The 11,111-nt window shown below is 29.8% G+C and overlaps 1 protein-coding gene across 1 annotated transcript; it reads right to left on the bottom strand.

Moving 5' to 3' along the window:
• Positions 1 to 3,602: 3,602 nt before the first annotated feature.
• Positions 3,603 to 5,970, bottom strand: LOC128183020 (uncharacterized). The gene is made up of 3 exons (XM_052851805.1): positions 5,901 to 5,970; positions 4,409 to 4,790; positions 3,603 to 3,884 (listed from the first exon to the last, which is right to left on the bottom strand). The coding sequence occupies exons 1-3, from the start codon at positions 5,955 to 5,957 to the stop codon at positions 3,874 to 3,876; spliced, it is 450 nt and encodes a 149-aa protein (XP_052707765.1). The 5' UTR covers positions 5,958 to 5,970; the 3' UTR covers positions 3,603 to 3,873.
• Positions 5,971 to 11,111: the final 5,141 nt, after the last annotated feature.

Here is an 11,111-nt window from a genome sequence, read left to right on the forward strand (position 1 = left end):
TAAACTGTAGTTTTCTTTCCCTACCGATCGCCTGGAAAAGAAGCGCTTTGTGTTAAGCTATATGAAAATGCTAAAATGTATTAGATATTCCTTTACTGAATGGTAGTTTATACAGCTTCAAAATGATAGCTATATAATTGATGGGGAAAAAGATGTTGCGTAGAAAAATTAATCGTCAATGAATAATTCCTCACTTTAACACATTACTCGTCTAACCCCCCCCCCCCCCCCCCCCCCAACAAAGTACATTGATAATTGTTTTATGTGCTTTCACATTTTGTTCAAATGAAGAATCAAACACTCCAAAAATTTGAAGAGGTGATTTTAGCAATACTCTGATAAAATTATGATATTGCTAGGTAAACAAAAGAATGTTTTAATTCATTTTGAAAAAAAATTCCGTTCTTAAAATTAATTAATATTACTTGCAAATAAATTCGATCATATAAAATATTTAGTGACCCCCCCCCCCCCCCTCCCACTCTGCCAGACCACAGCACGATGTTTTCTATATTAGCCATATTAACTGACATTTTTAAAAAAGAATAGCTTGAATGTTGATATAATCAGGAATATCAGTGTGTTTCATAATATAAAGATCAAAATATACTTTAGTCAATACATAAATAACTCTATGCAAAGATGAATAACTCTGATCACATTGGTTCAAAAGTAAATAAATACATATATGTACAGAACTAATTATGGTTAATATTATCATCACAATATTTGATTAGCAATATAATGTCAATGTAACTTCTTTTTATTGTTCATTTATTCAAAGAAATATCGTTATATTTATAAACTTAATGTTGCTCACTTAGTTGAACAATTGCAAAGCTTGTTGAACTCCCATTATAAGGTATATAAATGTTAATTTTACATATTCATTTAAAAAGGACCACTATATGTACACTTTATTAAACAGCAATATCTAAGTACTCCAATAAATGGAACAAACAATTTATTCTTGATAAATGTGAATCACATCACTATGGTATAAAATAAATTCTCTTGATACATAAAAACTTTAACTTTCCAGAAAGAGTGACCCAAATGTAACTCGATTTACAAATAATATCAATAGTTTAAGTTATGTAGTTTTGAACGTTAAAACACATCATGAATAATGAATTATTTTAAAGTGGAGAAATAAATTCCAGTACTCCATCTGGAAAATATATGTATATGGTTTTTTTTTTTCGTCTGCCAATAAGTATATTCAATAAACGCGATAAATCATTGAAAATATTGAGTTGTTAGTTGTTTTAACCAATGATCTTGTACTTAAGCCTGATCTTTAACTTAAAAAAAAAATCCCGCAAATACTAATTTCTGAGGACATATTAATTCGACATTCGTTATGTATTAAGAGTTGAAAACAGCGCAATATCTTGACATAAACCAATCCGAAAAATTGATTTTTCTATTCATGCTATCTTAAAAGAAGATGTAACATGGTATACCATATAAAAATATTAAACCATAAGATACAACACACAATACACTTTCACCATGATTTTAATCAACTCTCCTATTAGATACTCTAGATCTAGCAAACCGAAAGTGAAACAGTGTTTGGACCGAAGCACAGATCAACATCGCTGACAACATTTAGTTCTAATCGATAAATTCGATGTAGTGTATTCTAAAGCTTTGTTTCCAAGAAAACTTATTCATAGATACCTTGTAAATAGTCAGATTTTAAATGGTACGAACAATTAAGATATTTTTTGTAGTCGTGTATTCATTTGTATGTATTCCTACGCCATAGTGTTCAACCAGACGCTCGGCTGTCTCCGTAAATCTCCGACAAGCAGAGAGTCTTTCTCGCTTGTCGGAGATTAAGAGAGACAGCCTAATGTTGATCTGGTTGAAAGAGACTAGAATTCAATATTGCCTAAATCCATACAATTTCTCAGAACTATTTTGATTACTCACACGTAGTTTGATGGAACTAATTCTTTGAATATTACACAACAAGATTCAAATGGGTTTTCACGAAATTCCTGTCGGAGAATTTGTATAATAAAAAATGTGCTTAATTCAAATACATGTAGGAAAATACATACCATGCAAAATAAGATATCGTTAATTTTAAAATAAATAATAATTGATCAAATCAACTCCCGTCAGTTCTTCAGTACTTTGATTCTTTTATGTATTGTTACATGTAAGACAATTAAGCCTCATTTTCTTTGTAAATAACAATATCAATATAAAATCATCTATGTTTGAATTCAAATGTACTCTAAACAATCTGTCATTAAGGATTATGTTTACTTAGAATGAAAACAAATGCAACTGATGATAATATGAAGCCATTAATTGTATTTATTTCATTGTTGTGTTATTTTTCAGTTTCAAAAAATGGGTAAATGAACTATTTTTCAGTTAATGGCCTTTGAATATGTATGGGAATTTTCAGAAAAATCCCTAAAAATTTTACACTGTGATTGGGATTTCCTTAATTGAAATAAAATTAATAATAAAATAAAAAAAAATAATACAAATTGCTTAACTTTATTAAAAATGAAATACAGCTTATGAATGGCGGGGCACTTAATAGATACAAAGCATTAAGTTTTCGTTGACATTTTTTTAAAGTAAAATTTCAGTTTCCTCTTAGGCTATTCGTTTTTAAATCCGTACCCATTTTTTATTTAATTTAACAAATATTCAATAATTATACTGAAACATTTATAGTATTTATCTTACTATATTGACCTTATTCTGCTGGCATAAAAATTTATATAAGACCAATTATCATAATTTTGAGAAATGATGTCTTTCATTCTTTTAAAGCAATTTGCGATATTTTTGTAGTGTGTGCCATCTGTTTATCTTACAGAAACAGAAAATATGCAAAATTTTATCGACTAACAATTAAAATCCTAACTTTGAATATTATAGTAATGCCAAAAAAAAAAATCAGTGAAAAACACAAAATCTGAAAAAATTTTAATCCGAATTTTCTCTGTTTTGCTAAAAGCCCAATTTGGTTTGAGCCTAATTCTACAATAAAGTAAAATTTCGAATGTTATGTTAATAATAATTCATTCCATTCATACTTTGTGTTTCGAGCAAATTTTACTCATGACATTGAATTTTATAACAATCCTAATTTGCGAACTCAAACCATGAGTAAACAACGTCCTCAATGCGTTAACTTTAGCATTTTACAATATTGTAACATCAAAGGGTATCATTGATCGTTCCGTTCCCCTCATACTGTTCAATATAATCCATCATGAGGTATAGGGAAACAACTTTTGTCTTCATTATGTTATGTGTGTGTTTGTGTCGTTTTTATTTTGGTTATCACTAAAGTTTTTATAAGGGGAGCGTTTCATGAGAAAAGTAAATATAAGATAGATAGAGTGATGCATGCCAATAAAGTAACAAGTTTACTATATAGATCTGCATATGTGAGCATTTATATGCTCAACAATAATATGGATACATGTAGTTGTAAAGTTTGTTGATAATTGTTTATTCCTACTCTTACAATCCTACATTACAAAACCTTTAAAAGTGGATTTAAAGGGTGCTTTATCTCCAATCTGTCAAAAGAAGGAAAAAAAAAGATAGTGTTATTTTTTAAAAATCAAATACAATGTTTAGATAAAATACTTGGCCTATATAAAGTAAATATAGCTTTTAGCAACAAAAAAAAAGTTTTTTGTTGAATTTGTTTACAGTTTCTAAATGTTACATATACAACCATGATCACCCATTGAAATTGTTAAATAAACATATTCTAACAATTTTGTAAGTTGTAATTTGGAGGTTGATCTCCATGACCAGTAATTTCATTTCAGGAATGCGTTGATTTGGTATCACTTTCCCTAACTAATATTCTGGCCTTTTCTATCATCCATCATCTACAATAAAAAAAAAATCTAAACATTTTCTGAAAATGCCTTTTTGAAGCAATGTACATGTAAATAAATAACATTTTGCTATTGTCACTAAATACATGTATATAAATTAAATAGATATTATGAAGACGCGGATAAGCCAGTGTTAGACTAATTAACGCCTATAGATGCGGAACTCCTCATCTTGTAATTGGCTTTTAATGATGAACTTTAAGATTGGATGGTCATGAAATTAACCATTTGATCTACCTTATATTTTCAGACATGATTTGTTTAGCTATCATATATTATTACGTAGAAAAACTATATAAAATATATTTTAGCTTTTAGATATTCTTAGAATTCTCTTTATACTCTCAATGAGATCAATACAATCTAGAAATGGCCACGATCATGCATTCAACCCTCACAACAATCTCTTATACTCTAATTTTGAACTCGTACATTTTACACATTATATGTTGCAAACATGTTATACCTGGTGTATACAACTAGAAGATATATGACTTATTTATTTCTTTATTTACCAATCATCAGTGGCGATACCGTGGTGTCCATTTCCTTAATATCATGTTCCTGGTTCTGTGAATTTCTACAAAAAGTTTTTAACTTCGTACGAAAGGCCACTAGTAGGATAACCAACACCATTATAATTATTAGAGTGAACAAACCAACCAATGGTACTCCAAATGAATGAGTAGTTTTGTCCATAAGATGAGATTGTGTTGCATTCCTCGACTGGTTCGAAGTGTTGTTTTCATCTGTTTCCGTTGAGTTTGTAATTGGAGTTACAGTTTGGTTTGTAGCTTTGCTAGGAACGAGGTCCCCGGTTCTGTTTTGCGAGGGATGTGTTGTTTCACTATGACTGCCGTGAATAACCTTAAATGGCTTTATTCTTTTGGCGTCAATCTAAGTTATATAGAGAAAAAATCTAATCAATTTCTGAACTTGTTGCCTTATCTTGACGAATATTGACAATTGATCTTGTTATTTCTATTTGATGTAAATTGTATTCATCAGTAGGACCGCACGAGACTGGGTAATACATGATTCGAAACAATTTTTATGACTCTCATATTCTTACAAGTTGTGTTGGTTGTATCTATATTATACTGCATGGTTATGTCAATGTATAATTTGAAGCTTTTCAATCCATTCTTTGGAAACATAACATTTCAGGTGGAATGTAACACCAAAATTTTATTTGATGGATCGTGTTAAAGTATCTTTTCTGACACATGATTTCGTTGTTCAAAGATTGATATATGCTCTTAATTATTTTAAACATTTTTTAATAAGACACGTTTCTTAAAAAGATCTCTTCCATAATTTTAAAAATTATGAATAAAAGTTAAAAATTGATTTCCATTTTCAGAAATATTTTTTTATTTAAAAAAAAGTTAAAGGTTTTAATGACATTACTGGACATGATTTATTAGATATTTTTTTTAATTGTTCCTAAAAGAAAGGGGGGGGGGTATACACCCAAACTTCAATTTTTATATGTAAAATTTTTAAAAAGTATGGGAGGGGCAGTCCCCCCACCCCGACGCTATGTGCCTGTCTATATCTGTTATTGAAACATTATTTGATTATAAAATTGCAATTATATGTATAATCAAAGAACATAAATCATATTTCAAAATAAATGCATTGTCTGCTTTCGTTTAAATCAAAGTCTAAATATAGATTTAAATCATTTAAATACCAAGTCGATAAAAATAAATCCATCTCATCAATAGTTAAATACATATACTAGGTTATTCTGTCGGTCGTAAGGCAGATTGAAGATATCTCATTCTTAAAAAAAAATTCTTGACAATATAACACACACACACACACACACACACACACACAGACACACACACACACACACACACACACTCTCTCTCTCTCTCTCTCTCTCTCTCTCTCTCTCTCTCTCTCTCTCATTTCTACATACGTCACTTTTTTTACTTTCTCCTTCTCTTTCATATCAACTTTCTTTCTTTTTTCACTTTTTCCATTCAATAAACTTACCAGTAGGAACAAGAAAATCGATCCTATGACAAAAATACAAATACGAAATACAAACATTGTACCTCCACAAAAAAATATATCAAACAGAAAGTAGGTTTTTTATGATTTAAAAAAAAATACCAAAGAGTTAACGTGTTCTTTTATTGTTAGTTTTCATAATAAACTTCATTTCTGCTCTTTTGTTATTAATGAATATAGTGAATTCTAGCATCTAGTTTGTATGAAGTCTGAGTGACAAATAACATTCGAAGACAATTTCATTAAATAACTATGATAATCACATGTAACTTGTGTTATCTAAAAATACAATTTTTCGTTTGAAATAACATGTTGAAAGTCAGCAGACCAAACTTTAGTACATGTGTGCACATGGGCGACTTTTCAAACATCATATAGATTTCAATGCAACATGAAACAAATATCAAATACTTAGTGCGAAAAGATTTGCATACTTTATATATGAATTCTATGTATTTATCGAAATAGTACACACAACAGATGAATATCAGGAAGTATAATTATTTTACCTCAAAGGAGGGTTGTCTGACTAGACAAAGGAGCAATGTGATTGTCGGTGTATTAAAGTTGTTAATTAATAATATTGTTTTAACATATTTACTTTCATGTTTAATCCGATAGTCATCCCCCATCCTTCTCAAGCATATCATTTTATATTTATAGTTAACCCTTAAAAAAATAAATAAGAAAAAAATCAATTCTACACATTCAAACATCTTTGCTAAAGGAATTACGAATAAGAAACGAAATGGAAAAAAGTAACAGTGCGTCAACATTTTATCATTAAACACTAGTGTCTTGGTAATTTAAACGTCGATTTAAATACATGTAGTCCGGCCAAATTTTTCTCACATGATATATCTAATTGATGTTAAAAATGTTATACAAAATAAAAATCATATATCAATGAAGATGAAATTATTACTTAGATACAAAATTGAGAAATCAACATTGCTTGATTTTACAGGACGACGAGGAGAAGTCTCCAATAATTTTAGAGTAATGACTTCCTCTAAAACGAATTAAAAATAGCATATGTCTTTTACTGGGAGATCTGATTTACCTTCCGTTGACGTGGACGTAATCATTGACATCACCAACTGACAATCTTAGATATTGAATGACTCATACAGACTTGTTATTACTTTATTTTGTTTTACGTATATGTCTATTATTCCATTTCATATGATTGTGTGAAAAGCATATGTTTATATTTACATCTACCATGTAAAATTTCCTCTTTTTCTTACGGAAAATTTATCGTCAATTCATAGCTCTATAGAAACAGCCAGACTGAAATCTAAACGCCCATTTATCAATTGGTCGAAATCTACAGCGGCTGAAAGTGACAGGACTGAAATTGACACGCCCTGTTTATCGATTGGTCTGAATCTACAGCGACCTATGTAAACTCACAGACTGCACGAAATAATCATGATGATGTCAGACTCAGTCTCACAAGAGACGATTTGGCTGTTTCTTTTAGCTAACGTACTTATGTACGGTAACAGTAATTTAGTGGATTTTACTAACTTTTCATAATCAATTTATTAATTAGTTAAAGAAAGATGTTAATATAAACAATAAAATGCTTTCTTTGATGATTCATGCGGGTTATGAAGGTAGCGATCATTGCAGGAAAAATTAACATTACCGGCTAACGCGGGTTATGTATTTTTCCTGCAATGTCGCTACCTTCATATCCCGAATGAATCACCAAAAAAAGCATTTTATTGTTTAAATGAAACCAGTTTTAAAAAGAGGCTGATAGTCAGCAAATTAACTATTTGATCTGCCTTAATATTTTAGACATGATTTTTAAGCCGTAAACAGCTATTTAGAGATATAGTACTAAATAAATGTTTTAGCTTAAAACTTTCAACGGCTTCCTAAATCTATATATACACAAAGGTCTCGATTAAGGGAGATTACTATCCACTGACCTGAAAATGGCAATGACCATCCATTCCTCTTAACGTACTTTTTAATATTATAATTCTTATTTAAACATGCAATGCAACAAGATGGACCTTTACAGAAAATAAATACTGAAGTAGTCATGTTGTATTTTTCATTTCAGAAAATGAAATATATCGGAAAGGACAATACTCTAAAAGGCTAAATTATGTTCGTGTTCTCAAGAATATGAATGTCATCTACTGAACATTAAAAGTGAATCAAGGCTTTTAACATTTAAACACTGTCAACAAATCATCAAAAATATCATTATTCTATCCTACATATCGAATTGTTCATGGATACAGGAGTTGTCAAACTTTGATGAGAAAATTCTAATTAAAGCTGAAAAAAAAAGTATACATGTACATGTATATATGATAAAAATCAAATTTTTGGTAGCATTAAAATGAAATCTATATCCATGCATGTAAGATTGTTTTGTGATATATCAAAACAAAATGAACTCACCATAAACATCCGTCGGCCATTTTACTCATGGATATGTTCACTGTAGAGGTCAAGTTTTTAGACATTTATTTTTTCTTTTTTGGGTTGTCACTTTCTGGTGGGATATCTAATGTTATTCTTGAAAGTAATATTGATGGAAATCGTAAGAGAATCAACGCAACAAAATTACCTCATCATACACTCTCAGAAACATTGAAATGAATAGAATAGAAACCGCTTCAACGTCTTTTTTCCGAAATTGTTACACCTTGACTTTATAAGTATACTTTATAAGTAAAGATTTCTTTTGGGTTATCACTTACTGGTGTGATATCTCATTTTTATCTTGAAAGTAATATCTCGTTTAATTGATGGAATTCGAAAGAAAAGCAGTGAATAGAATAGAGTAGAAACCGCTTCAACGTCTTTTGTCCGAAATTGTGACACCTTGACTTTTAGGAAACGTACAGACGTATTGACACTATTCTATAGTTATCTCAGTCTGATTTAAACTACAATAACATGTCGATACTGACACTGAAGGTAAATGTCTATCATAAAGTCAGCTTGGCTTTGTCTTGGTGAGCTGAAAAGAGCTGCGAAAATATTATTTTCATTGACCTTTAAATAATGTCATTTCACCAGAAACACTTCAAAGTGCGGTTACAGATACATGTAAATTATTTACATCTTTGGTTCAACACTGGATAACCATTTTCAAAGATAAATCCCTCAACAAATTATCATATTTTCATATATTTATTTCACAAATGTTTCTGTTAAACACTTAGAATACATTTATTCATTATATATACCTATGTCATTTCTGACTCTTTACAAAAAATGTCACATGATCAGATGATAACAAAAACATATATATATATATATATATATCTATATATAACACTGATTTTCTAATTCACCAACAAAACTTCTGGGACGAATCAAGAAGCTCCCTATGAAAAGCACTGAGAAAATGAAGGGGTGATTACAATATAACAAAGATAACTGAAACTGTTAATAAAGGCTTTGAAATACATGTACTGTGTTTGAAATGATTAAGAAACCTAAATTAGCGACTCAGATGGGAAAAAACCATAATCATTAATATGAGGATAAATGAATGTTGGCTGTATTGCTTCTATCCGCGACCTCTAGACCGGAAGTGACCCTATTTGTCACCGGAAGCACCATGTATTATTTGATTTGACTCCATGATGGTTCTCAGTTGATAAAAAATGAAATACTTTGCTGCAAGCTGCATTTTTTTTTACAAAATATAATGGAAAACGCCAATAAAATTAACATGTTTAAATTTGTAATTTGAACTCAAAACTAAGGCTTCCAAGGTGCGCATAGTGCATGACAAGTCTTATTATTGTGTAAAATATTAACTCGCATAAATGAAAAACAATGACAGCATTTATTTATCAATATATATAAAGAACATCTATATATAATAGCATAATAGTGGCTAGGTCTTGTTGATTAAAATAGAAATCAAAAAAGGGGGAAACTCATTTTTATCATTCTCACACAAACACACACATTAACACTAGCACATCACAAATTCACGTTTATCACATATGAGCACAAAATCTAATAACATACAAAGAACAAGAACTCAAACACAACTGCTACCTTTTAACAAAAAAGATACATCGCAGAGTGATCGGTATAAAAAAGGTCTGAGGTCTATCTACATCTGGTGTTTCTTAAAGTAGAAAAATAATAAAATTGATTCATGTGAATTCGTCTGAAGACTTTAAAAACAAAGAGACTCTATTAGAGGTCAGCTCTTTCATCTAGATTATTTTAAAGACTAAAGAAGAAAAGTCTGATTTCTTCCATAAATAATGCCCATCGTGATGATGAAAATTCACAAAACCCTACAAAAAGCATTATTCTTTTACTATTTTTTAACTTGTACAGCAGATGCAATAAGAGAATAATTCTTTGTACTATTTTGGGGGGCTAAAAATAACCAAAAAAATAAACTTAACAGTATTTTGCCAATAAAACACAAACAAAAAACATCTTTCCATATCAAACCCTGATAAGCCATATTTGCAAAAGACTTTGAACAACACTTCAAAACACACCCTTTGCTAATTAATATTTTTCACAAAGTTTTAAGTAAGGGCATCAGACTGTGTGAAATTTCTGTGACAATGCCCCCCTTTTTAACAAATTGCAAACATGGCTTCTCTGGATTTGAGAGGTCTCATTAACATGTATATTATATATATATATAGGCACTTCTCAACTAAAACTACGGAATCTAAAAAACAAGCATACAACAAAGGGGTAGAAGTTTAGTTCTTAATTCACAGCATTTTAAAACAAATAGCCAAAACGTTTTAGAGGTGACATGTTTATCATTACATCTTTTCTACTTCACAGATAGACAGATAATTCAATCGAAGAAAACCTAGTCAACAGAGTCAACATAAACTCGGAACAAAATCAACAACAGAATTTTTCTCTGCAAATATGTGCCACACTCAGTATTTCTATTGAAAGAGAATCTATAAGCAAGGCAATTTACATTGATGCAGACCAAGAACACTGAAATAACAAGTCATAAGCAAATGTTTCCACAAATAACAATAGATGTCTAAAAGTAGCAATAGAAAATTGAACAGATATATTATTTGCCCCAACTTATTTTCTACAAATATCATTTAAATAAAGTTTCCCCATTTTGAATTTGCCCTAATCTAAGTAATTTTGTAAATGTTAAGACTTATTACTATTCATTTTGTCCTTTTAAATTCATGGTTGAAA

The sequence above is a fragment of the Crassostrea angulata genome, chromosome 5 (assembly GCF_025612915.1).
Source record: "Crassostrea angulata isolate pt1a10 chromosome 5, ASM2561291v2, whole genome shotgun sequence".
Lineage (NCBI taxonomy): Eukaryota > Metazoa > Mollusca > Bivalvia > Ostreida > Ostreidae > Magallana > Magallana angulata.

Bases quoted from the DNA above. Each gene is read 5' to 3' on its own strand.
- LOC128183020 (XM_052851805.1), bottom strand. From the start codon at position 5,957: ATGTTTGTATTTCGTATTTGTATTTTTGTCATAGGATCGATTTTCTTG. The intron at 4,791-5,900 runs GTAAGTTTATTG...TATATAACTTAG, and splicing joins CGATTTTCTTGTTCCTACTG to ATTGACGCCAAAAGAATAAA.